Source organism: Polychytrium aggregatum (genome assembly GCF_025602895.1).
Source record: "Polychytrium aggregatum strain JEL109 chromosome Unknown BJ171scaffold_1, whole genome shotgun sequence".
In the NCBI taxonomy this organism is placed as follows: Eukaryota; Fungi; Chytridiomycota; class Chytridiomycetes; order Polychytriales; genus Polychytrium; species Polychytrium aggregatum.
The window spans coordinates 648,315-673,454 of NW_026516203.1; the positions used below are offsets into that span (position 1 = coordinate 648,315).

The 25,140-nt window shown below is 57.0% G+C and overlaps 7 protein-coding genes across 7 annotated transcripts; 1 reads left to right on the forward strand and 6 right to left on the reverse strand.

Annotated features, from left to right (window-relative positions):
- The first annotated feature begins 910 nt into the window (after window positions 1–910).
- BJ171DRAFT_484757 (major facilitator superfamily domain-containing protein) lies at window positions 911–3,973 on the forward strand. The gene is made up of 9 exons (XM_053109030.1): window positions 911–1,039; window positions 1,235–1,356; window positions 1,557–1,715; window positions 1,848–1,980; window positions 2,113–2,152; window positions 2,261–2,446; window positions 2,621–2,736; window positions 2,935–3,102; window positions 3,309–3,973. The coding sequence occupies exons 1-9, from the start codon at window positions 923–925 to the stop codon at window positions 3,618–3,620; spliced, it is 1,353 nt and encodes a 450-aa protein (XP_052971770.1). The 5' UTR covers window positions 911–922; the 3' UTR covers window positions 3,621–3,973.
- On the reverse strand, window positions 3,951–8,906 carry BJ171DRAFT_5930 (uncharacterized protein). The gene is made up of 14 exons (XM_053114510.1): window positions 8,807–8,906; window positions 8,519–8,688; window positions 8,175–8,385; window positions 7,911–8,023; window positions 7,622–7,804; window positions 7,274–7,432; window positions 7,076–7,121; window positions 6,770–6,926; window positions 6,211–6,582; window positions 5,859–6,072; window positions 5,661–5,774; window positions 5,432–5,549; window positions 5,011–5,242; window positions 3,951–4,852 (listed from the first exon to the last, which is right to left on the reverse strand). Exons 2-14 carry the CDS (start codon window positions 8,651–8,653, stop codon window positions 4,090–4,092), a joined length of 2,817 nt encoding a protein of 938 aa, XP_052971771.1. The 5' UTR covers window positions 8,654–8,688; window positions 8,807–8,906; the 3' UTR covers window positions 3,951–4,089.
- A 557-nt stretch (window positions 8,907–9,463) lies between these two features.
- Window positions 9,464–10,912, reverse strand: BJ171DRAFT_5900 (uncharacterized protein). Its single transcript, XM_053114471.1, has 2 exons — window positions 10,423–10,912; window positions 9,464–10,078 (listed from the first exon to the last, which is right to left on the reverse strand). The coding sequence occupies exons 1-2, from the start codon at window positions 10,827–10,829 to the stop codon at window positions 9,955–9,957; spliced, it is 531 nt and encodes a 176-aa protein (XP_052971772.1). The 5' UTR covers window positions 10,830–10,912; the 3' UTR covers window positions 9,464–9,954.
- A 304-nt stretch (window positions 10,913–11,216) lies between these two features.
- Window positions 11,217–15,536, reverse strand: BJ171DRAFT_576483 (uncharacterized protein; the record flags this gene model as incomplete). Its single annotated transcript, XM_053113755.1, has 3 exons — window positions 11,217–13,584; window positions 13,797–13,896; window positions 13,964–15,536. 3 exons carry the CDS (start codon window positions 15,534–15,536, stop codon window positions 11,217–11,219), a joined length of 4,041 nt encoding a protein of 1,346 aa, XP_052971773.1.
- Window positions 15,537–15,630: 94 nt separating this feature from the next.
- On the reverse strand, window positions 15,631–16,609 carry BJ171DRAFT_5873 (uncharacterized protein). The gene has a single exon (XM_053114423.1). It carries the CDS (start codon window positions 16,269–16,271, stop codon window positions 15,726–15,728), a length of 546 nt encoding a protein of 181 aa, XP_052971774.1. The 5' UTR covers window positions 16,272–16,609; the 3' UTR covers window positions 15,631–15,725.
- A 292-nt stretch (window positions 16,610–16,901) lies between these two features.
- On the reverse strand, window positions 16,902–18,908 carry BJ171DRAFT_417980 (uncharacterized protein; the record flags this gene model as incomplete). The annotated part of the gene is made up of 4 exons (XM_053107318.1): window positions 16,902–17,186; window positions 17,316–17,499; window positions 17,779–18,320; window positions 18,753–18,908. Coding segments are annotated over 4 exons (1,167 nt in total), but the record flags the coding sequence as incomplete, so codon positions are not given.
- A 2,291-nt stretch (window positions 18,909–21,199) lies between these two features.
- On the reverse strand, window positions 21,200–24,583 carry BJ171DRAFT_484787 (WD40-repeat-containing domain protein). The gene is made up of 8 exons (XM_053109031.1): window positions 24,483–24,583; window positions 23,658–24,220; window positions 23,289–23,404; window positions 22,966–23,039; window positions 22,692–22,831; window positions 22,467–22,536; window positions 22,264–22,339; window positions 21,200–21,479 (listed from the first exon to the last, which is right to left on the reverse strand). Exons 2-8 carry the CDS (start codon window positions 24,151–24,153, stop codon window positions 21,348–21,350), a joined length of 1,104 nt encoding a protein of 367 aa, XP_052971776.1. The 5' UTR covers window positions 24,154–24,220; window positions 24,483–24,583; the 3' UTR covers window positions 21,200–21,347.
- Between the last annotated feature and the right edge of the window lie 557 nt (window positions 24,584–25,140).

Consider the following 25,140-nt stretch of genomic DNA (forward strand, 5'->3'; position numbering starts at 1 on the left):
CGGTCTGACCGAATGTGCGCATCCGAGCGCTGCTCATGCTGTCGCTGGCCTCGTGTATCTGCAGAAAGTCTGGCACATCACTCAGTCGGAGCTTGTCAAGCTCAAGGTGCTCTCGATTGTGGACCGACTACTGGACAAGGTTGTGATGCACAACGGCAACCCCGCCTTTGAAGTGACATTCAAGTGGCTCAAGTACCTCGAAGAGACCGTTAGCCCATACAAGAGGTATGTACATCGTATGTGGAGTGGCGATGGGATCGTCGGGTGGCCAGGCAAGGGCCCGACAAGTGTCGGTTAGCGATGCCTTGATACGACCATTTCTGACCGCGAGCACGCTCAACCTGGGCTCGTTCTGCTTTGGAACTCCTCGACATCATCCCAGCACACAAGCCCTCAGGCTGATCACCGCGCTTGTGAACCGGGCAAAGGCCATCCAGGTGGAGCCCCTCAGCGCCATTCTGAACAGCCAGTGCCACACCATGTTCGACAACTACGATGACTATCTGTACTGGATGCAGAACTTTACCGACCACGGCCACCGCTCGCATTTGACAGAGATGGGCGGCTGAGAATATGTCCCTTCTGCAGCCCGGGCGTGCGGTTCTCTGCTCGGGCACATGCGCTCGCCTGGCGCAACAAAGATTGTCAGCCCGTTACACCCCTGGTCCGGGCCGTCACAAACCAGCCCGATGCCGTCCCGGGCAGTCGCAGGCCCCTGGCACTTCCCGCATCGCTGGTGCATGGGCATCTGCTCCCACGACCGCCTCTCACTGCCGCCGCGCCACAGATCCAGCCCCATTTGCGTTCTGTGGCTCCACCCCCGACTGTGCGACGGGGGGGTTGGTGGCCCACGCCCGGACCCAATATCCGTCTGGCCGAGCGATCCTCTGGCCGGCGGCTCCCTCTTTCCACCGCATCTACCATGAGCGAGCTCGTCCTCGACGCCCAGGCCAAGCGCCTGCGGTGGCTGCGTCTCTCCAACACCGTTCTGCTGGCGGTTGCCTTCGTCTTTGTGTTTGTGGCCTATGGAATCGTCCAGGTGGGCGTCTGTCCTGCCGAATCTGTTTCGAGCGAGTCGTCCATTGGCAACCAGCACCGGCAACCGGCATTGGCAACCTGCTCGGCCCGCTCCTGCTGCCGTGCAATCGCCACCGGATGGCCCCAGCCGACTGGCTGCTCTTTCATCCCTTGGCGCTTGGCTAACCAGCTGTGATTTGGGCCGAGCGCCGCACAGGGCCTGGCATCGAGCATTCTCTCTCCGTCCGTGGCCTTCTGGTTCCTGTCGCTGCTCTACTTCTCCTTTGCCTTCTGCAATCTCATGGTGTCATCGACTATCGTCAAGCTACTCGGGTCCAGGCAAGGCGAATTCTGTCTTGGGGCACCCTTGCGGCGTATTTTGAGTCTGTGGATCGGTTTTGTGTCCGTCCTGGACGATACGGATCCCGACATGAGAGCCTGGGAATCACTCTATCGGCGCCGACGTCAGCTTTCCATGCGTCCGTTGCCGTGTCCTCGTACCTCTCCGCTAATAGACAGCCCCTCTCGCTTGGACCCAGGCGGACCATGATGCTCGGCTCAATCTGTTACCTGGTCTTGGAGATATGCAACATCATCGCCGTTCAAAATTCCACCAACGAACTCATCCAGTACATGCTGCTCATGCCGTCGTCGGTTCTGCTCGGCCTGGGTGCCTCGATTCTCTGGACAGGACACGGGTGAGTCGCCAATACAGAGGCTTTGTGCCCCGGATCGGCCGGCAGTACGCAGTAGGTGGTAGCCGATGCAGCCTCAAGTGCGTGCCGTTCGCCGTGATGGGCCAACTCACATCACCGTTGGCCGATCCTCAGCAAGTGGATGACCGAACTATCAACCAAAGAAACCATGGGCACATATTCGGGCATCTTCTTTGGAATCTACCAGTCGTCCATTATCTTGGGTGCTCTGCTTCCCGCCCTCTTGCTCATCGTCAAGATTCCCACGGTACGGCCGCTGTTTCTGCGCGAGAGCGCCGGAGTCTCCTGCGCACATTTTCTTTCAGAAACTCGATTCTCACCTGGGCGGCAACTCGACGTGTCCTCTAACAGTGCGCCAACCGCATCTGTCCATCGCTAGGTCACTGTCCTGGCCATCACAACCAGCCTTGGATTTGTGGGTTAGTTCCGGCTGCAAATAATGATGATGTTCGCCAAGTTCGCTGCTGCTTTGCGGTTCTCCGATGCATCGATCGTCCCGGCTGAGCGCACCGACTCTCTGTCTGCAGGCGTGCTCCTGATGGAGTTCATATGTCATCGACCCATGCCTGAGGAACCCGAGGACGAGCAGCCCGTTCAAGCGTCCACCCAGACTCTGTCTCTTGGCAATCGTCTCTTGGAGACCGTCCGGATGATCAAGTACCGGAACATTGTTCTGCTGCTGCCTCTGGCTTATGTTTACGCCTTTGAGATGGGTATGTCTCCAGGCTCGCCCACTGGCAACGGCATATGGCGTTTGCCCCGAAGCTCGAGGTTGCAAATCTGCTGCACCACGCTTGCATGTGCATATGCCTACCCTTTGCTTATATGGGCTGTCCCTATTCCCTTCTCATGCACCGCTGATTGGTTAAACACTTGGTGCCGAGCAGCTTTTTACAGTGGAACGATACCGCTGTTCATCAACAGCTCCGACTCGCAAGACCAAACTCGCGATCTCGCTATGAAGCTCTATGTCACTGCAACCAGCGGCTCGGCGAATGTCGTGGTGGGTGTGAGAGCGAAGCCGGCTCAGCCCTGTCTTGCACCTGCTCTGGATCTACCCTGGATCTGTCTTGGATCTGCCTTGGATCTGTCTTGCCTGCGCTTGACACGAGGCGATTTTGAGCACCCGGTTCAGCCCCCCATGCCAAGCACTGTTTTGCATTTTGGTGTCGATGCTGACCAGAATGCCACTGTTCGATAGGTATCCGTCATTGTCGGCAAGCTGCTCGACAAGCTCGGCGCCCGCCCCATATCGCTGGTGCTGCTCGGTGTCTTTGGTACTGTCGTGATCCTGCTGACAGCCCTGAACCCGTTCAACAATTTGCCATTGCTATTTGGCGTCGCTCCCGGCTTTGGCACAACCGAAGCGGTAAGCACTCGCCTGTGGCTTGTGTCCGCGTGCATCCCGTCTCATGATCTGAGAGCGTATTGCGCCGCAAGCCGTTGATGTGGCTGACGAGCATACCCGCGGCGTGTCTGAGCAAATTCGATCAGGCACTCAAGATATGATCCAGTGTCACTCACAGTCGATCGTGTTCCTCTCCACCGACCTATGACTGCAATAATGGACCCCAGATTATCATGACCCTGACCTACTCGCTCTTGGGCAAGCTCTTTGACCGGTCGATCGCAGCCCCGGCGTTCGCTTTCCATCGATTCAACATGGCTTTTGGCACGGGTCTTGGCTTTGCTGTTTCCAAGTTGATGCTCAAGTCCAACGGCGATCCCAATATGGCGATCTGGTCTCCGCTGCTGCTCACGCTCCTGTGCCTCTGCGTCGGTGGCATTTTCATGACCAAGTCCGACCCAGCACCTCCGGAAGCCAATGTGCTGCCCGCCGACGCCGCAAAAACCGAAACCTCGCTGGACGAAAATGGATCGGAGTAGTCCGTTGGTCTGACCAAGACAACTACGGCCTGGCAGCTCTGCACTCTGTCTCGGTGACGAACCTGCTTCTTCTATGAAACGATATTTACTGATTTCAAGCATCAGTCGCCCTGTTCGGAAATACCAGCTCTGTGTCCTCGATTCGCTGAAAGCACCAGGATCCATATCGTTGGACGGGCTGCTCTGCTCCATCATGAACACGACACAGCGGCGGCTTGCCATTCATTCTGCTGAGCCCTTTCCACCAATGGATCAAGTATCGTCGGAATAGAGTCAGCCCTCCCCCGCTCTATGACTTGAACCACACAGTGCCCCTCGTCTGGTAGTAGATGGACCACGCATCTGCCGAGCATCTCTAATTCACGAATCGTATTGATTGGTCCAGCAGTCGGTGATATAGAGCAGATGCCATCGAGGAAGACACAGGGCTCGCCTGCTAGTGCCGCACGGAAGCAGCCACGTCATGGGGCTACTCTGGTTGGGTGAAAGGAATCCGACGATTCATCATGGGCAGTGCTAATGGTGCTGTCACAAGCTCCTGATCATCGTAGACACTGCCGATCTCACCCTCCATGCTCTCGGCGTCTTCGTCCATGGAGCTGGCCTGGCTGCCCTCTGCCAAGTCGCTGTCCTTGGCTGACCCGGTACTCTCGCGGCTGTCCATCAGGTCTTGCGAGTCCTCCTCGATGATGGTCGCTGTGATCGGCTGCGGCAATACGGTGGAGGAGCGGTAGTTGGTGGGAACTGAGGCCGGTTGCTCCATGGACAGGTGATCTTCGGCAATACCCCCTTCGGGCAGGAGCTGATCCGAGTGTGTGCGTGAAGCGCGCGCGGACCGATCGATCTGAAGAGCCCGCAAACGGGCCTCGGAGTGTTTAGGGCTCGGTACCAGCATAAACGACGTCGGCTTGGAGATCGAAAACGACTCTGGGGCGACTTTAGCGAGCTCTGTGCGCATCCGCTTGACCATGATCTTGGAGTATCCCACGATGAAGAGCGACGAGCCGCCGACAGCCAACAGGATCGTCACGCTCAGGAAGATCGAGCTGGTCTCGAAGGCGATCGGCAGGCTGTACACCCGAATGGCCATCTGCAGCTGCGAGCTGCAATACGATGTCTGGGTGAACGTCTGGTCAAAGGAGATGTTGAGCATGAAGTAGTAGTTTGGCGACTCCCAGCCATTGACCATGGGCAGCACTCCATAGCACGGGGATCTCGGCTGACAGACCCATCTGCAAACCAAGGGTATTGTCAGATTGGCCAGTTGGCGCCAGATATGGATCGGCCCTGTGGGTGAGGGATGCGTCTCATATCTATAACGCCCTCAATGCACTGCGCCACGGCTGGATGATGAGCCGGGTATATCTGCGACTGATCGGCGTATACTCACGAGACAGGCAGGCTGGCATTGACAAACGAAATGGTGCTGTCGTAGAGTGTATAAATGAGATACCGCGCCGAGCCGCTGATGCCTGGGTTAAAGCGGGCGATCTGATCGGAGGAATACATTTGTATGCTGGAGAGACTCGGACCACCTCCGACGATCAGCATCATCTGCGGGCTGTTGTACGGAGTTATGTTGCCCGTGATCCAGTCGCTGAGCAGAAAGTCAATATAAAAGTCTGGTGACGAACGAGGGTATGGGTGTTTGAACACGGTCCGGCAGATGAGCAAGGCGGCCAGGGTCGGCTGAGTGCCATATCCATCGCTAAATGGCATTATTTCACAGCAGCACACCAATGTTCGCAATGCAGGGCTTGGCACAGGCTAGATACAGAGGAGGTCTTAGAGGAATCAGGAAAGGTGCATACCGTTCGAAAATGAAAAGCACGGAGTTTCCGGGTCGCCGGGACATGTTCCGATGCTGCTGGGCAGCACCAAGCCCTGGAACGGTGGACACCCTGTGTAGACAATCATCGAGTGTGCTCCCTATCCATCATGGAATGTCGTTTTGTTTGTCAGTTTGTCAGTTTGCCGATCGACAAGAGTGGTTCAAGCTGTGTGCCGGTTGGATCGAGTCAGAGATCCAGTGGTGAGTACCTGATATCCGCACGCCAGACACTCGTTGGAGACCAAGACGGTAAAAAGTGTCTTGCCGAACTGCTCCCCGACGCCAAGATACCCCATCTGTGTTCCGAACTCGGTGATGGTGACCTGTCAACGATTGATTCATGTCGCTTGTGTCAGTGCTTGGAAAGGATATCCGATGAATATTGTATGCATGCATCACAAACTTGCCTGATACACAACCACCCTGTTTATCCAGTCGATGGTCTTGGCCCACTGAGCCTGGATATGGTAAGGATCGCTCAGGATAAACTCCAGGCTGAGTTGCTCGATGTCTGCGAGAGATGGCGCTGGGCTAACCACGATCTGAAAGGAAAAGATACCGCCCTTGTCCAGAAAGATGGATTGCGGAAGTCTCAGGTTTGATATCGAAGTTGGCGCGTTGCTGATGGAGAGGAAGGCATGATCGATTCAACAGAGTAAGCTTGGACCGTCATTTCGGACTGAAGGTATAGAGATTCCAGTGAATTGTCCATTTTGAGGAAAGCCCGGAGGCGTGATAGCTCCGGGCCTCATCACCTACCTCCGAATGTAGTACTCTGAGTTTGGGGGCAAGATAAACTCCATGCCTGAATACGGGCAGGTCAGCGACCTCATGTAGGCGACAACGCCGATGGCCTGCAACGGAATCTCCTGAACTGCAACGCCGGTGGCGCTCAGCTGTAGCTCATTCAGATAGCCGTTGATGTCAAAGAACGGCGTGTAGGACGTAGATGGTGTCGAGCGAGATCCGTAGAGCTGGATCATGGAAGCGTAGCTAACACGCCCCATCCAGAGCTGGTTGTCCGATGTTTCGACGACAAAGAGTCCACCGACATCGCTTGCAAAGGACGTGATGGTCGTGCTCGCACTGGAGAAAGACAGCAGCAGCACAAACGATGCGCCACCATCGAGACTGGCATGGATGAGGTGCGGTGAGTGCGGTGAGTGTTTTCGAGATGTGGATGTCGGTTCTGCACCCCAGATGTCGCAACGAGTCGATCCAGCTTGTGCAAACTGACATTGGTTGGGGCAGAGTAGCTGCCTACCAGCCTCGATGAGTCCCTTCCTTCTACCATAGCTGCAAGACTGCTGCTCCTTACCTCACAAACAGGGCGTTGCCCCACACAAACAAAGTTCTTGATATGTCGCGATGCATGGCCATATCGCTGAGAACGAGGGTGTACGTAGTGCCGGTCCAAAGCCCAGTCGCTGTTTGAATGAGGTTCGAAGCAGCATACACCCCATTGGTGCTTGTCGCTGTGTTTTCCGTGAAATAATTAGCGTGCTGCCTCATGGAGCTCAAGCACATACACTCTCTGCCACGATGTCTGGTTCGTGAGGCTTCGAAGATGACAAAGATGCGGAGGTGATTCCGGTGACAATCACGTCTGGTGCGCTGAGCTTACCCACAGGAACTGTGGATGGGAATGTATACAGGTTGCTCCACGATTGCTGCAGATGAAATGTCGCAGCAGCAGTATCAAATCATGGATCCAGACGTATGGTGCTGGCGTCAGCGGGAGTAGCAAGACCACCACTCCGGTGTCTGTGAGGACTGGTGCCTTGCAGAGGATGCAGAATGGTGCGAGGCCAATATACGTTACCATATATATCTGGTATTGCACGATGATGTATCCGCTTCCGGACGACTGGACTAACAATACAGCCCCGTCGCTTGTCGCTGTGCTTGCCGCTCCTGCGAGAAGTGTGAGCCGCTGAGGCAACACACCCATTGCTTCCGCATATGTGGCCCCGCTCGAGCTCTATAAATCGAGTTGTGCATGCATAGAGCCGTCAGTTCGCCTGGAGCGAGGGTCAATCAAGTGGAAACCGCCTCTCCCAGCCTTGGATCGCCTCTCATATGATATCGTTTGGAGCGAGAGCAATCTCAACTTCTGTCCTGCGTGGAGCTCCTGGGGTCAGGACAGTATGTACGGCGCGTGGGAACCTACCAGAAGCTCCGATAAAGCGCTGGTTTCGTTCGCCAGAAGCCAGGCTCGTGGCCCTCGCGAGCTGGAGGACTGAATCAGTAGAAGCGGAGCCCACTTCTCGAGCTCGTTAAACGCAGGCTCCTGCGCTGCGTAGATCATGCGAGTGACACACTGCTGCAGCACCAGGTTCCATGTCAATGCTCCCTAAAGTTTGGTGAGGGGGGAAAGTCAATACAGCTCCAAGATCAGGACTGTTGTTCATTCGCAGCCGGATGTGATATTTGGCCGCGACCATCGAGCTGGAATATACCTGGGAGTCGGTCAGTTGAAATACGCCGCTGTCAGTGACAGCCACAAAGCTGTTTGTCAGAGCAACAATCTGGCGAATGTTCATTGTGTTGGGTCCTCCGCACAGATTTGAAACTATACAGCAGCAATTTGACGGCGTTAGGAAACCAAAAAGCCCGTCGAATCAACCATTCCGTCGACGCTCTCTTGCCAGAGGCGAGGAAGCGTTTGTTGCTGGGCGAGCAGCGAGCAGCGAGCAGCGGGCAGAGTGCGAGTGGGTTGTTACCCGGAACTGCGTTTGGAGGCTGAATGACGAGCGCCTTGAAGGTTTGGAAGCCGTCAAAGCTCACCAAGACCGTAGTCGATGGCGAAGTGCTCGCTGAGGGGCCAGCGAACCACAGCGTCGACACAGCTGGCATCTGAGCCAAAGCAATGGCCAGGGATCCTCCCCAGTATCCGCCTGGGCTCAACACCGAGGAGAGCGATCCAAGGGAAGCCTATCGATTGAAAATGTCGGTTTCGTTTGCCACGGATATTGCATACAAAATGCATAATGTATAGCCGGTGAGTCGTTCAATGGCGGCATGATGGCTGGAAGATCGCTCGACTGAGCTGCAGCCCCGGACTCACCAGATCTCGATAGTACCAGGCGACCGGGAGCGGGGCGATGGTGGTTTGAATGATGCCGTTGATGGCATCGATCCAAAAGTAGCCATAGCTGCGGACCTGGATCTGGAGCAGGATGGTCGTGGCCGGAGCAGTCATCGAGAAGCTCCAGAGCGATCCCGTCCAAGTCGACGCTGTTGATGGAGCATGTTGGGCCGATCAGGACGTGGGAATGCCCAGAATGTGCTCCAGTGACCGCTCCCCCAGCTCACCAACGAAGGAGAGGCGTGTGCGATGTGCGATGTCGCTCACCGTTGATGGAGGTGAAGATGTTATCTGCAAATGCAAACTCGTCTCGGCTGAGGACGGTGACGATAGGATAGTTGCCCGAGAAGAGGAGTTGCTTCGAGCAGCTCGTGCACGCTTGTCCAGTGCTCTGCAGTTTCGTGCGCCAGGACATCAGCGAGAAGCACATCTCAGAGGCATGCCGAGGGCAGTGCAATGCTTGATGTGGCGCCGTCAGTATGGCTGCATTCCGGCGGGGTCGGCTTCACTTACTTTGTCGAGAACTTGGGCATAGAGGATATAGGACGCTCCAGGGGCGACGTACGAGATGCTGTTGCCGCTGGGATCAGCAAAGCTCACTTGCCTGGCCAGGCAGAAGCCATCATTAGCAGAGGATAAGCAAGAGCCATTCTTTTTGTATTTCTCCAACTGCGATCGGATCGGGCTTGACTATTGCTGCCGAGCGACGGACGCACCAAACATAGCCCGAGGCTGCAGCCGATAGATGCACAACCAGCGGCAAGAGCAAGCAGGCGGACTGAAGCAGTTCAATCAGTGACATGCTGCTTTGAAACACCCAGGGACGCACGACGAGGTTTGGGATCGAGCGCCGGCAAAGCTTCTCAGGATCGAGACCAAATAGAGCAGGATCGCATGAGGGGCATCCAGAGCCAAATTCCCGCGCAAATGACCGCCAAGGTGAGGATGCAAATCGCCCGCCCTGCGACAGAAATGGGATCTCGGCCAAAAGTATGCTGACAGACATGGGACGGACGAGGTGGATATGCGCAAGGCCGAGGATCAATGCTGTCTCGCTGATCAAAGGCACTGGGCATTTCACTTGACTTCATGATGGGTGAACTGCATCATGGCAGCGCTGTTTCAAGCCTCGGCCTCTGACGGATCGCAGTTGCTCCTGGGGGCTGATTATCTGGTTTGGTCTGGAGGCGCTGTGCGGTCAGAATGCAGCTCAAAGGTAGATTCAAATACGCACATACAGGCACAGAGTCAGTGAGGTGTGGATGGGCTGGATATATAGCGGGGCTGATGGGCATGGCACAGCAGAGCGCATCAGAGTGCAGCTTGAGGTCCAAAACAGCGGAAGGACGGAGGCAGCGGCGAATACACGAGCAAGCCAGGGCATCAGTCGGTGGAGAGAAAGACAAGGGCTGCATTCACTTGAAGCGAGCAGGCTGGTCCGAAAACTTGATGGTGACAGAGCCCAAGATGGCAACGCCAACGATCCGGATTGTCGCAACAATGTCGCCTGTGTTGGCAGGATTGCGTTTGGTCGTGAAGCTGGCATGGGCGTTGCAGTTGAAGCAGCAATTAAAGAGAATAGATTGTCGCGGTGAGCTTCCAGGCAGCAACAGATGGGTCGGTGATTTGGCTGATCATGACCGACACCCCAGGTGTGCAGGTTGGATGCCGATCCCGATCTTGAAGCTGGCATGCATGGAGTTTGCCTCTGCTGCACTGCATTATGTCGGACGACTATCACGAGATGTGGCTGCTACCTTGACTTGCATTTGAGATTCCTACTGCGTGCACCCTTCCCAAGGTTCTGATGCAGTCACTCCGGTCTGCCAGACAGCGCCAGCAACGTTTTACGGCTGACCAGGTTGGGTGGATGCCAAACTTACTCGCCAAGAATGGAGATGCCCTGCTGGACCACCTCAACATTGGAAGGGACGGTGATGTCGATGCTGCCCAGGAGCGAGACGGCACTGACGACAACGGGCTCTCCGCGGACGAACAGAGTTTGGGTCAGGTCCATGGTGGTTCCACCAAGAATAGCCACACCGCCGAGACGGTTTTCTTGGGATTTGTGGGAGTCGTTGTGCGGATGGGAGGCGGCGGCGTCCGCACTCGGGACGGTGGACTTGAGATCCACCGATGCAGGCGCAAGGGGCTCAGCAGCAACGACGCTGCTGGGGGCTGAGGGCGAGGCAGAATAGGACTCGCCGGACGTGCTGGCGGTGTAGCTCGGAGGCGCTTCGGTGACCTCGACGGGAGGCAAAGGAAGGCCCTTTTCAGTTTTCAAATCCATGTCAACGATGATGGAGCGAGGCGAGAGGATGTGCTGGGAACAAGATGAGGGGCAAGGCGGAGGCGAGCGGGATGGGTGGTGAGCGGGGAGGTGTTGGATTGTCCAGGCGCTGCGACACGTGACGAATGTCATGGTGTGCTGTTGTCTGTCATGTGAAAGTCCTGGTGAAAGCCGATCCACCGAACGACGGCGATCCGCTCGGTCAGCGGCGATCTGCACGGCACTGGCGTTGGTAGGAGCACTGCACGGCATTCTGGTTCCACGGCATGTTATGTCGCATATCGATCGAGCCATCGCAGTCATTCATATGATTCGCTGTTGCAGATTTCAATACAGAAAGCCTCGCAGAAACAGCAAGCAGCACCGAGGCCTTCTGTGAGCCATGCATCAAGTCGCTGAGGAAGACACTTCCTGGGCTTCAGCGTGCCGCCCGAGAGCTTTCAAGACGTGGCGAATGTTGCCGATGGTTGTAGAGGTGGAGGGGTGCCCATGGGAACCAAGCATCTGGACCTGGATATCGAGGGATTCCTGATAGAGAGCAAGTGCCTCCTCGAATTTTCCTCTTTGATACTCGATCCGGCCCATGCACTCGAGCATGGCCGTGACTTCTGCATTCTGGCGGGTGCCAATGATTCCAGAATAGATATCGATGGCTTCTTTAAATGACTCGAGGGCCAGTTCTTGGCGACCGAGATTTGTGGCGGCCACGGCCAAGTTTTGATACGCTTTCGCAACAAAAACATGGCTTCGACTTTCCACAACTCTGAGAAAAATGCCCAAGGCCTCTTGGTGTAGGTCGAAGGACTCGAGCAACCGTCCTTGGCTTCCGGCAATACAGCCCATATTGCTGAGGATGACCGCTATCTCCTTATGGACACGGGTTCCGAGAATGTTGATTTTGATGTCCAGCGCCTCTTGGAAGAGGCGCATGCCCTCGTCCAGGCGGCCTTGCGCCGTTGTGGCCCCAGCCATGTTGTTGATATCTGTCGCAACCGAGGAGTGCTCGCGAGTTCCATAGATCGCGATCTTGATGTCAAGGGACTCTTGGTAGTGCCTTAGCGCTTCGTCAAGATTCCCTCTCTGCACGGCCATGTTCCCCATTTTGCCCAGGGCGATAGCCACCTGAATGTGCTCGCGAGTTTCGTAGATCTGCACCCAGATCTCGAGGGCTTCTTGATAGCAATGCATCGCCTCGTCAAATCGCAAGGTATGGAACTTGGCATCACCGATACTGTTCAGAACACTAGCCACGTCCGAGTGATGGTGGGTTTGATAGATCTTGACAAATATATCCAGGGCTTCTTGGTAGTACTGAAAGGCAATGTCATGGCGCCCCTGATCGCATGCCACCATCCCCATCTGATTGAGGCTCGAGGCAATTGCACTGTGCTCGCGAGTACCAAGGACTTTCTCCCTGATGGCGACGGATTCTTGAAGGAGCTCGAGGGATTCGTTCAGATGACCCAGATCAAATTCGATCACGCCCATGTTTGAAAGGGCTGCCGCGATCTCTGGGTGCTCGCGCGTCTCGAACACTAGCGAATAAATGTCGATGGCTTGCTGCAAGAGTCGCATCGCCTCGTCTCGTCGATCTTGTGCGATCGCCACCAGGGCCATGTTATGGATCGTCGTGGCGACATCCGCGTGGCTGCGAGTGCCAAACACCTGGACCTTGATGTCCACCGCCTCCTGGTAGAGGTCCCAAGCGTCATTATAGCGGCTTTCCTGATATGCGATTCCACCGAGCTGGAAAAGCGCGCTGGCAACTCTGTGGTGATGACGGGTGCCATAGATTTTGATGTATATCGCCAAAGCCTCTTGATAGAGTGCGCTCGCTTTGCTCAGTTTCCCTTTCGCCTTCCAAATTGTGGCAATGTTGTCGAGAGTTACGGCGACTTCAGAATGCTCACGAGTGGCATAGACCTTGACAATGAGCTCAAGCGACTCTTCAAAATAGTCCAGTGCTTCGTCCAGGCGTCCTTGATAATACGCTACTCCGCCCAAAGCCCTTATAGCTGTGATTACCCCGGAGTGAACCCGAGTGCCATAAATCTTGACACTGGTCTCGAGTGACTCTTGAAGGAAATGGACCGCCATATCGTAGTTTCCCAGTTCTGAAGCTACTTGGCCCATATGGGTCAGGATTGGGGCCACCTCTGGGCTTTCTCGAGTGCCTTCTAGCGTGATTGTGGTGTCAAGTGAATCTTGATATAGCTTTAGAGATTCGCCCAGGCGCCCTTGGAGGTGCACAGCGTTGGCCAGAAAGCCAGTTACGGCGGCAACATTTTGATGATCGCGAGTGCCATAGAGCTCAAGTAGAATGTCCAGCGCCTCGCTAAAGTGTTGATGGGCTTCGCTGAGATGCCCTTGCTCACACCTCACCTCGCCCAAGACAGTGAGGAACGAAGCAACATCAAGGTGTATACGAGTGCCATGGATCTTGGTAGCGAGTGCTCCAACAGGGTTGATAAGCTGTAGGGCTTCGTCGAGACGATCAAGTTCAGTTGAAACTTTGGCGATATCTTTGAGGGATGCGAGTACATCTGGATGTTCGCGGGTGCCATAGACCTTGACTTTGATGTCGAGGGCCTCGTTATGACAGACGAGCGATGCTTCAAAGTTGCTCTGATTATAGTGCACTTTGGCGATGTGATGAATGATGGATGCAATAATGAAATGCTCTCGGGTCCCATAATATTTGATGGCACGTTCTAAGTTGTCTTGGTAAGTTGCAGCGGCCTTATCATACAAAAACCTGGATTCCAATAATTGTCCATGGCGCAAAACGATGCACTGGTGGATGTCCTTGGAATAGATCTCTCTGGGACTGCGATCTCGACATGTCGGGCAAGGTGTTCGGCAAATACTTGTGCCTTGAGGTTCTGATCCTTGGTCAGCTCAAATAATACTATACCTACTACATCTTCGATGCCTTCAGCATTCATTTCATTGTGTGCTTGGACATACTCTCGAGCCACTTGCTGAGTGAGCGAGTGCGTCGAGTACCGTCCCTCGTTTCCACTTCGGAGGAGGCCGCTCTGGACCATCATCTTGATCAGATCGGTCACTGTGGAATGGACTGGTCAGCTCCATGCACAAGCACCATTGATTGCACTTCGATCCACTCAACTCACCCTCGGTCTTGAGTTCCATCTTCTGTGCGATCTCCTTGATCAACTCGAACTGGATGTTGGTCGGCGCCACCAGACTGAGGGCACCGAACAGCCTGGCCGCCTCGATGCCCTCATCTCCTCGCTTCATCAGCGAGTCCAGCGACAGATCCACAATCACCTTGAGCGACGACCGCGTGTCGTCCTCGCCATCCTGCAGCGCCAATGCTCCTGCAAACGTGGCCTCGAGCTCCGACAGGGGAGTGTCGTAGTTCTCGGCAAACGTCATGAATGTCTGGATGACGAGTGGATATCCGCTGATCTTGGCCACGATGTTGTCGAGGGATTTCCTGGCTTCGTCCGACACAAGTCGCTGGACAATCATTGGCGATGACGACATGATATAGTCGAGTGTGGTGGTGTGGTCCCAGTTGCTGAGACGGAGTGGGTCATGTTTGTATCCAGGGATCTTGGCTTTGAGAGCACTGGCGAATGCACCAGGAGGCAGCGAGGCCAGCCGGGTCGTCACCACCACATCGCCGCTGAACCCGACCGACTTGGAGTGCTCAAACACAGAGTCGACCACGCTGATGTCGTCGACATTGTCGAGCACCAGGAGATAGCCGTGGGTGTTGGCGAGGAACCTCGAGGCATGTTCCTTGATCTCATCGGGCTTGATGCCAGGGAACATCTCGATGAGTCCATCGAGGGCAGTCGACTCAGTCGAGCAGTTGATCCAGAAGACCTGGCGGTACTGCGGCTTGATGCCGATGGTTTCGGCTTTGATGGCGAGGAGGTCGTCCTTGTTGCTCGCATTCATAATGCCCATCATGAAGAACAGGATCTGGATGGCGAGGACGGACTTGCCCATGCCACCCATGCCAGAGATGACGGCGCGGCCAGTCAGGGTGAGTTGCTTGAGCAGGATATCGAGGTGGACGGGATCGAATCGGAACTTGGAGTCGCAAAAGTATATGTAATGGATGGTCGTAATGAACTCCATGTTGGGTGGGATGGGATGGACGAGGTTGAGGAGGCGGTAGACTCGCTTGTGCATCTGGTCGGGACGGAAGCCAAAGGACTGGATCCGGTTCACTCGGCCGAGGGTCTGCTTGAGCGAGGTAAAGGCAGGGTCGTCGGGGAGGGACACCATGTGTGGCAAGAAGGGAGTGAAGTCATCGACACCATCCTTGGTCTCCTTGGTGGCGATTCCGAGGGGAAGGACAGGGAGGGAGAGATTGGCATCCTTGAGGTCGAGGGCGGTCTTGATTTCGAGGACGACATTGTCCTCCTGGCCGGAGAGGGTGTTCTCAATCATAGGTTCGAACGATGCCCGACTGAGGAGCAGGAAGACGGCCTTGCTGGTGGGGAGGGCACTGATGGAGCTGGCTTGAGGGTCGCTGGGGTTGTTGAGGCAGTCGACATCGTGGAAGACGGAAAGGGGTTTGCCATATCGACGGAGGGCGACCGAGGTGAGCACCTCCTTCAGAGCTTGGACAGTGTCGGCATCAGTCTGGGCTTGGTATGAGAGGAACAGGTCGTGGTCGGTGCCGTGGGCAGGGCAGGAATAGAGCTGGCTGCTGGTTGTGGTCAGCATGGCTGGACGGGGTTGCAGGATGATGAGATGTAGAGGTGAGGGGACAGAACACGAGATACCCGGCTTTGTGACGGCTTTGTCATTTTTCAGGGCCTCTTGTTTCAGTCCATCATCCAAATTGAAAGCTCTCGAGACGGCACCTGGCCGACATGTCCAATACGACCCGATCACACTGCACACCAAGCACCATCATGCACCATGCGTGATGAACGACATGTTCCAGTTCGATGTGTTGTCTGAATCAATTGTATACTGTACAAGACCATTTGTTCGCAAGGAAATCAAGTCTACCCTCGAATAGAAAGAGAGAAAGAGAGAAAGAAAGAAAGAAGAAAGAAAAAGGAGAATAATAGAAACGTCATAAATCGGAGCAAGAATCAAAGAGCCGCTGCTTGGCTCCCAACAAGACCAAAGTGGCAGCAAATGAATCGAGGGGGGGGGAGGGGAGATAAGTAGATTGAGAGGGAGAAGAAGGGCTATGCTTGTGCAGATTGAAGGTGCGACTGACGGGATGGGAGCGCAGGGAGGTGGGATGACGGGATGAGTGAGATGAGAGAAGAGAGAGAGGAGGGCGGGGAAGGCGGAGGGACGCATCACGAGTAAAATAGCAATGATAATAATAATAAAAAGGGTGAGAGAATTAGCAGCAAAATAATGATAATGGCGAGCATGGAAGGCAGGTGGGATGAATGAACTTTGTCCATGGGACGGTGGGCTACTAGGTGCAGAAAGCATGGCAGTGAAGCGAAATGGAAGCAATGATTCATGATGGTGGAGTGGAGTGGAGTGGAGCGTGGGTGATGGATAAGTGCGGTGTGGTGTGTGGAGTGGTTGGGTTGATTGGGCGGGCACGGGGACAGGCAAGCATGCACACAGTTCGTCGTCTATCGAACTGGCGCGATTGCGGTGAGCCCGGCAACCAGCAAAGAAGGCAAGAAAGAGAAAAAAATGAGTGGTAAAGCATACCGATGGGGGGGCGGCGGTCGGGTCGTGAGAGTGGTGGAGAAAGCGGCGGGCGGTGAAGATGACAGAAGAAACGCAGGAGGGGGGAGCCGGACCGGCGATCGTTTTCCTTCAACCCAATCGCGACAAACATAGGTCGAGAAAGACATGCACTAAGCGGAGCGAGAGGGAAAGACGGGGAGGAGAGGGGGTGGAGAACGCACAGGATGGAAATGAGCAATAAAAGAAAGATAATCGAATCAGGAATGCTTGTTGTGAAGGATGTGGAAATGGATGACAAAGTAGGAAAGAAAGAGAAAAAAGAAAAAAGCAAACGAGTTATAAGGTCGTTCCTGATATAGATGATGCACTCTCGACAGGCGCCGGCGGAATCTGTCCAGCCCACGACCTCAAAAGTTGGCCTCAGTGACCGTGGATCAGCTGCAGGCCACCGCGGTTTTCCTTGTCGATGAGGGCCTGCGAGACCGTGGCATTGGCAGCTGCTGTGACCGAGGCCGCAACGGCGGGGGCGGTGGTCACAGGGGGGTATGGGAATGCCGAGTTGGTCATAGGAGAGGAGGGCACGGCCGAGCGCACGCCCAGGGGGTTTTTGGAGAAGCTCAGGCGGATGCCGCCTTTCATGGAGCTGGTCAGGTGCTGGCCGTTGAGCTCCTGCAAGGCAAGGGCCGCGTAGCTGACGTCCTCAAACTAGAGTGGACACGAAGACACGGACGCCGAGTTAGCTTGGCAGGACAGGGGGAAGGTGCGATCGTGCGGGACAGGGGGGGGAGGGCAATGCCCGATTGTGCCGCGCCGCACCAGACTCGACAGACATACCTCGACAAAGCACATGGGTCCGTTGGGGCGGAGCTTGAACGACATGCGCTTGTAGCCCATGCACCGCGAAAAGATCTTTCGCAGCTCGTCCTCGGAGGCGTTCATGGGAAGGTTGCCGACATAGAGGGTGTTGCAGGGCAGGTTGCTGTCGCCGTTGTTGGCGCCGTTCCGGTTGTAACTTGTGCTCAGAGGGAAGACAGGTGCCGAGGCAGGCGGGGGGCTCGATTGGCCCGAGATGGAGTTGTTGCGGACGGACAGGAACGACGTGTTGATGCTGAGGCCCAGGGCACGGCCGGTGGAGTTGACGCGGGGGGTGGACATGCTGGTGCTCATTATCATGCTCTCGTTTGGGTACAGGGCGCTGTTGAAGACGCGGTCGTAGGACTGGGAGGTCTGGCTGCGAGAAAGCAGGCTGGTGTAGCCGTGGTCCGGGTGGTCCGGGGCTGGGCCAAACTTGTCGAACGAATCCAGAGGCATGTACAGGCCCGAGCGCGGGTTGGGGATGGTGGTGGGCGTGGACGTGGGGGTCGGGAGGGGCACCGAGGCGCTGGCAAAGCGGGATGGGGTCGGCATGTCGAGCATGTCGTTTGCGAAGGAGCCGGGCATCAGGGGCTCCGGGTAGAGCGAGTCGTGGTAGGACTCTTGACGATGCGACAAAAAGTTGGGCACCTCGCGCTCGGGCGGCGCCGAGAAGAATTCAAAAATGTCGGTGGGGCTGATGAGATCGCGCAGATCCTTTGGGATCGGGAGGGGGCTGTCGTACGAGTGGGCGTCGTTGAGCGGGTCGTTGAGGAGCTTTTGGGTGTGGCTGTTGAGCCTGCGCGGACCAGCGGGCGAGCCATAGGTGTTGATCAGGTCGTTGGAAAGACCGCGCTTGGTGTGCAGGTTCTTCTTGGCCATCTCGGCCTTGAGGATGCACCCCCGCTCGGCGTCGACCTTGCGGCCGGTGAGGAGATCGCGGGCCTCCTGGGCCTCGTGGCGGGTTCGGAACTTGGCAAAGCCAATCTGGGGACAGGTCCGAGAAGGAGCGTGATGAGCACGAGATGCAGCGCGCACACTGAGAGGGGGGGGGGCGAGTTGCAAGTGACCTCTACGAAAGCAGCCTATCACGCTAGGGGAGCCCACGAGCCATGGCGGGCGATTGAGCATTGTGCAGGGGTAGTACAGCCACGGCCGGATCTGGCCAGGACACGGACAGCACCGAAACATGTCGACTGCACGAATCAGACTCGACAGACTCGGCAGAGACGGGTAGGCCGACAGATATGTCCCGTGCATTGATCTGTCTGTGTGTATGTCCAGGGCATCGGCGAGTACTCTTGGACAGCCATCGGATCGCCGGTGCTGCTGCCGCTGCTGCTGCTTTTGCTACTGGCCAATGGACAAGCTAACCCGACCCACACAGGTCAACAGCGTGGAAGCAGAGTCACAACTTACAATTTGCTTACGGCCGCCGCTCTCCTCGGACTCGCCAGGAGATGGAATCTTGAGGGTGGCGGCCTCGAAGCCGGAGGAGAAAGTGAACATGTTCTGGAACTCTCGCTCCTGCATATCCTCGGGGAAGCCAACAACAAAGATCGTGGTGATGTCCTCCTGTTGGATCGAGTTGCAGGGACGGATGGACGGACAGATAACAGACAGACAGGCGGGTCCATGGAGAGAGCGTGGTGATTAGTCTCGGCTGCGATGGAACAAGTACAGCGTGCGAGTCGCAAGGACCAAATAGCAAAGGAGCAAGTGGCAGATGGAGGTGCAAGCGGCCCCGAGGAGCTGAGCTGAGTAGTGCTCGGCCGTGCTTGGGAGAGCTGGCCAAGACGGACAAAGCTTCCAACAAGCCGAATGCAAGATATCCCGGAGACAGCACAATTGGGACCATCAGGGCGATGGCCATGGCCGCACTCGCTGATTCCTCGCGATCTGGTGGGTGGAAGCGACCAGGAGGCAGCTCGACGCTGTCATGGTGTTCCGTCGCCGAGATCCAGCAGCAGACACAGGGATCATATACTCAACATACAGTGACTGACGGGTTGGAGGGCGTCGTGGTCATTGCCGGGGGGAGATGGTGGATCATGGCTGAAGACGTTGGAATCATTCAAGTGTCGGTTGGGGACAGAGAGTCGTATTTGGTATCCCGAGAGAGTCTTGGGAAGCGATCGCAATCGAGCTGGAGCAAGGAGGGTCCAGAAGGAAGGAAGGAAGGAAAGAAAAAAAATGGCTTGACGGTGGCCGAGGTGTGTGGGTGGAGAGAGCCCGGAGTGTCCAGGGACTGAACTTGGACAAGACAAGACCACGGGCGGGACAGGCGACAGGAAGAGACGGCCGAGACGTAAGACCGACGACGATGGACCCAAAAGAGCCAGCTGGGCAGACAGCAGCCGACGAGACAGGAAGGAGATTCGAGGGAAGGATCCGAGGGAGGTGGAAGGGGACAGGCAGGATCTTCCAGAGACGAGGCCGACAGACAAGAGGAAGCCAAGGAGCCAGAGAAGCGGAGAGCAAGAGCAAAGACGATGAGACGCAGGAGGGTGCGGGCTCAGGCAGACAGCACAGATGCCCCCTTTGGATGCAAGAGCGAGTGGCAAGCGGCGAAAGCCTGGTTTTATCGGCGGAGAGGCGACGAAGGGGCGAGACCCCAGGCCGGAAGGGCGCACGGAGGGAGGACAGGGCCAGCGGGAGCGGCGAGGGGCGGGCGAGGGGCGGGCGAGGGGTGAGCGAGAGGGGGGCGAGAAGGACGGCGCGCCGGCAAAGGGGAGACGGGGGAGAGCGATCAAAAAAGGGAAGGCGGCCAACAAAGCTGCAACAAGGACAGCCGCGCGACGGCACTGCCGTGGACAGACAGAGCACCAGGACGGATCGGCAGCCACAGCACAGCGCTGTCGCTTGGGTCGATGCTGGGTCGGTGTTGGGTCGGTGTTGGCTCGATGCTCGCTCGATGCTCGCCCGATGCTCGCCCGATGCTCGCTTGGCAGACGGCGGCACCGTCCATCTCGCCGGCGATACCCCCCAAATCCGAGGCCGATCCCGAGGCACTCCAGGCTGCCCTCCCCCTCTCGCCTCGCACCAGCGCCGCCGGTGCTCCCCACTGTCGCCGTTGTCCATGAGCTCGTGCCGCCTCTCGGCACCGGCGCCGCGCTGCTCGCGACTGTCGCACAGAGCCAGACCGCGCCGGCCAGACAAGGCTACCCCACGCGGGAATGGGGCTGTCTTTGTTCACGGCGCGCAGACGCGCTGGTGCTGGCTCGCGCTGTCGCTGTGGGCAGCGGCGATATTGTTGGTGCCTTTGTTCGCTGTGCGTCCCATTGTCTGTGTGATTGCTGTCTGCTCCAGCTATTTCGGCCACAGCCGCTGCTTGCCCTGTGCTGTGTTGTCAGTGCGAGTGCTTCTGCAGTGCTGTGGTGTTGTTGGCTGTCGATGCGGTGCGTCCCTGCCATCGCTGCCGCATTCTCTGTGCTGCCGTGAACGCTTTCTGCTCCAGTGCTGCTGGCGGCTGTGGCTGTGTGCGCGCCTGCCCCGCCTTGTTGGTCACGTCAAGCCCGAACATATCCAGCAATCGCCCTGCCGATCGATCGATCGCAGCAACATATCGGCCATTCACTTATTCACCTGGCCATTCATCTGGCCATTCACCCCACCATACGCACATACGTGCATGCATACGCATGCATCCCATCCAACCATTCGCCTCGCTCTCTGCTCGTCCTCCCTCGCTCCCACCCCGCCATTCTCTCGCCGATCCACCACCCAACGGCATGTCCGGCCTCGCTCCTGTCCGGCTGCCCGTCGGCGCCTTGTTCCTGGCCCAAAACCACTCGCTCACACTGGGCAGTCTTCAGGATGGCCTTGTGCGCGTCCTTGCCGCCAGCAATGTGACCAGACGCTTCGCCGTCCTGTACCACCCCCCGCTCGGCCTCGTTGGTCCTGCACCGTCATCGTCGTCACTCTCCAAGGCCAACTGTGTTTGCTGTTTCTGCCAGGGGGGCGAGGAGAGCAGAGGAGGAAACAGGCCGACCAGAGCCTGGCTCGGCTGGCCGTTCAATTGACGAAGCTGAATGCTGCCGAGTCCCGCAGCGCCGTGGCCGAGAGCGACATCGAGTCGCCGCCGCAGAGCAGGACGCCCAGCCCGTCGAGGCTGGCGCTGTTGACCGACTGCTGCTGGTAAAAGTTCTGTTGCATCCCCATGGTCCGAGAGCGATAGCCGATCATTGAGTTGGAGTGGCCGAGCCACAGCAGCAGCAGCAGTAACAGCAGCAGAAACAGTAGCAGCAGGGGCCCAGTTCGGTGCACCGACGTCCCCACGCATCCATTCCCGATGGCCAAAGCGACCCCCCCGGCAAGGTCATGCATGTCATGCATGTCGTCCGTCGGTCGATTCCGTCGTCGATAAGTCGTTAACCCGGTCGTCGATAAGCCGTTGATCCGGTCGTCGATAAGCCGCGACAGCCGGCGACAGCCAGTCCAGGCGTCATCCGACAGTGTTCGTCGAGAGGGGATCGTCGTCGGCATTCGTCATGGTTCGCCATTGCAAATTGGGGCGACGGCGCAGAAGAGAACCACATGAGTCAGCCACCGGCTCTTGTGCAAGCAGGTCTTGTGCATGCAGGTCCTGTGCAAGCAGCGCAGATCATGCGTCGTTCGCATGAGGCTCCCCTCCCGACCCCCGTATCGGCATCGATCGGCATCGACATCCGCATCCGCATCGACATCGGCAGCCGCCCGGCCTGAACACCAAATGATCCCCCCTTCCCACCCGGTGCCGGCAGGGGGGCGTGGTCATGAGCCCGAACCACCTGTTGGTGGGACATTCGGTCCCAGGCCAGGCGGCCGACCGCCAGGTTGTCTGCGGGGTTGGGTTGGCGGCTGGCATGTCTGCTCGACAGCCGCATGCCGTCTCGCTTGTTTGCTGCCTGGGCCGTCTCCTTCCCCCTCGCTGCATCGCCGCTCTTCCCACCTGGATCTTGCGGGATACATTTGTCCTGGAGGGCACGTCAAAGTAGCCGGTATCTTTAAAGGGGCATCGCGAGAGGCTGGCCGGAAGGGCACATATGCAGATCGAGAAATGCGGGTTAGCGGCGCTCTCCGTCCGACCACATCAGCACAGGCAATTCCGACGGCGACAGCGGCGGCTATCCGATGGTCTCCTGCATGACTTACACAACCGTTGCATCCTCGGAGCAACTGAGCACCTCGCTGGTGTTTCTCGAGTTGAAGTGAATCTCCCACACTGACAAGCAGAGGTATTAGTCAAATGCAGGAGCAGTGCAGCAGGCACCGGCATTCGTTGGCAGCGTCCCAGCATCCATCGGCAACCATCAGCATCCATGCCAATAGCAGCAGCAGCAGCAGCAGCAGCAGCAGTAGCAAACCCGGTGCTCTTACCGTTATCCGAGTGCGGCGAGATAATGTCACAGGCCGGTGTGTTGCGCACGTCCCAGAACTGGATTGTTCCGTTCTCGCCACCAGCAGCGATGCAATCCGAGTGAACGGCAAGGCAGTTCAGCGCCACGGCATCCATGTTGCTATTCCAGAGACACCATCAAGAACGACATATCCATTGAGTGGTCTGTGGCGAGCCTCCTTCTGCGCCGTGTCCACCAGTATCTTTGCATGCGCGACTCGGGATAATCCCCACTGCGTGGGCATCGGCAAATACCTCCGGAACGACTGGGCTCGCTTGGCAAGCCGCCGGTCAAACACCGAGACTGTTCCAGAAATGCCGCAAGTCACCTGGCTCGTCAGAAAGCGACAGAAGGCAGTCCTAAAAGTTAGCCTGAGGACATCGTATCCTTTGACATGCCATCCCGGGATCCAGGACCGTATTTCTTCTGGATTGCTGCAGCGAGGGCCCCGCTCGCAGAACACCATGGCGGCCACTTCTCTCATACACCGATGGCAGGCCCGGGCATGTTTGTTGCCAGCGACTGCGACCAGGAGGCCCTCGAGTCGGACATGAGAGTCGCAATGGGCTGCACTTACAAACTCGTTGGCGTTGCGCCACTTGATCGCTGTTGTGTGAGAGGTGTCTGGGTTCATGATCGACAGTAGCTTGGATCCATATCCGCTCGAGAGCACAACATATCCGTCGCTTCCGACTGCGGAGGCGAGAGCCAGCATGTGAGATGCGAGCAAGTGGTGAAGCGGTGGGCACTGTGTTATGACCCTTGGATGCTGGTGTCGGATCGATGTGCCCATCTTGCCCGGACGCTGACTTGCGACGACGAGATTGCAATCCGCGAGATACAGAGATAGCTGCGCTGCAGTGGCTCGAGCGAATGTCTACGCGCTGCCGACTGGTCGAACACTCTGGCTCTCCGTCAGGTGGATCCGGCCTCGCTGCAACTGTACCTGAGGCATACTCGGGCTGAGCGGCGATCGGATGGATGGCCACGCCGCTGCAGGATGCCGGCTTTGAGCCCGATCCTCCGTGTGCTTTGATCTCCTGCAAGAAATGCGGCCCGGGTTCTTGATCGTCCAGGCTAAGGGACATGTCGTAGACCCGAATGATGCCGTCCGACCCGCCGGCAGCCAAGAGTCGGCGCGCCGGCGAGTAATCCAGATCGAGGTATTCGACATCCGCAGGGGCTGCGTCCACCTCGCCGCCATAGTCGATCGAGACCAGGGTGCGGCCCGGATCGGACGAGTCGTCCTGCTGGTCGCGGTGCGAAAGCGACCAGAGCGAGAGGTTGTTGTGCGGCCGATGGTCGCCTGAGGCGGCGACAAAGAACGACTTTTGCTCGCCATCGAAGCAGATGGGCTCGGCCTCGAGCCACCGAACCTTGGCGATCTTGCGGTCGCAGAACTTGACGGTGTATCCCGAGGTGGTGCGCTCTCCGATTGCCATGGCGGGAGTGTTGGCGGCGGCGGCGATCTGGTGGTGGTGGTGGTGGAGGCAACTTCGTCTCGTGGCACTATGAAAAAAATTGTTGTTAATAAAATGAGCGAGAACGAAAAAACGCGCTCTCGGAGCCACCTCGGTCGGCGAGAAGAGCAGTCTCTGGCGAGAGACCCCCGAGGGAAGGCGAGAAGCCTCTCGCCGTCACACACACACACTTTGCACAAGGGAGTCAAACACCTCCCATCGACCATCCCAAGAGGGATGGTAACCCCGAAGTGGACTGCCCAGAATATGGGCGACCCGGCATCCACTGTCGAAATGAACAAGATACTTACAGTCAATCCAGAAAGAAACGGGACAGATCCCATTTCGGGCTTCAGATGTTTGAAGCCCGCTGACTGACTGTAGGCCCAGCGGGTAGGCCATGGCATTGCACTCCTGTCTTCGTTGGCAATCGAGTGGTTTTGGTTGGTTTGCGAAGCACAGTCTTGAATACACCCGGTCGATCTCCATGGGCGATGATCGACTGGCATACCGAGATCATGTTCCTTGAGGCATTGATGTCTCGATCCCACAGCGTATGGCAGCTTGCACAGCTCCGGACAAAGTGTGGTTTCTCGATATCAAGATGCTCGACCTTCTCGAGTCGCTTGGCTTCCCGACAATGTGAGCACACCTGGGACGTGTTGAACTCGTTCACCGAGCACACATGGATCTTGGAGACGGATCGGTCTGGTGGTCGTCTCTGGTGGTGGTGGAACTGCTCAAAGTACTTGGCAAACCTGAGTCTCCTGGGACTGGATGCGTATCCCTTCCCCTGTTTCCAGGAGGCATTCCCAAAGGCAATCACCACCTCGGTCTCCCTTGGTGCCTGGTCGATGACTTGTTTGCACATCTCGTGGACGTGCGCTGTCGCTTGCTGTGGAGATCCAGTCGCTTGAATCGCCGTCGCCGGGTCAGGCTGAAGTACAGCTGTTTGTCCAGCATGTCTCC

Excerpts from the sequence above, each read along its gene's own strand:
- BJ171DRAFT_484757 (XM_053109030.1), top strand. The coding sequence starts at position 923 with ATGAGCGAGCTCGTCCTCGACGCCCAGGCCAAGCGCCTGCGGTGGCTG. Across the intron at positions 1,981-2,112 it reads TCATCGTCAAGATTCCCACG|GTCACTGTCCTGGCCATCAC; the intron begins GTACGGCCGCTG and ends GTCCATCGCTAG. Across the intron at positions 2,447-2,620 it reads TGTTTACGCCTTTGAGATGG|CTTTTTACAGTGGAACGATA; the intron begins GTATGTCTCCAG and ends GGTGCCGAGCAG.
- BJ171DRAFT_5930 (XM_053114510.1), bottom strand. The coding sequence starts at position 8,653 with ATGACTGCTCCGGCCACGACCATCCTGCTCCAGATCCAGGTCCGCAGC. Across the intron at positions 8,386-8,518 it reads CCTGGTACTATCGAGATCTG|GCTTCCCTTGGATCGCTCTC; the intron begins GTGAGTCCGGGG and ends TTCAATCGATAG. Across the intron at positions 8,024-8,174 it reads GCCTCCAAACGCAGTTCCGG|TTTCAAATCTGTGCGGAGGA; the intron begins GTAACAACCCAC and ends GCTGCTGTATAG.
- BJ171DRAFT_5900 (XM_053114471.1), bottom strand. The coding sequence starts at position 10,829 with ATGGATTTGAAAACTGAAAAGGGCCTTCCTTTGCCTCCCGTCGAGGTC. Across the intron at positions 10,079-10,422 it reads GGCATCTCCATTCTTGGCGA|CTTCACGACCAAACGCAATC; the intron begins GTAAGTTTGGCA and ends CGCCCATGCCAG.
- BJ171DRAFT_5873 (XM_053114423.1), bottom strand. The coding sequence starts at position 16,271 with ATGCTTTCTGCACCTAGTAGCCCACCGTCCCATGGACAAAGTTCATTC.
- BJ171DRAFT_484787 (XM_053109031.1), bottom strand. The coding sequence starts at position 24,153 with ATGGCAATCGGAGAGCGCACCACCTCGGGATACACCGTCAAGTTCTGC. Across the intron at positions 23,405-23,657 it reads TCAGCCCGAGTATGCCTCAG|TCGGAAGCGACGGATATGTT; the intron begins GTACAGTTGCAG and ends TCGCCTCCGCAG. Across the intron at positions 21,480-22,263 it reads ATGTATCCCGCAAGATCCAG|AACTTTTACCAGCAGCAGTC; the intron begins GTGGGAAGAGCG and ends GGGATGCAACAG.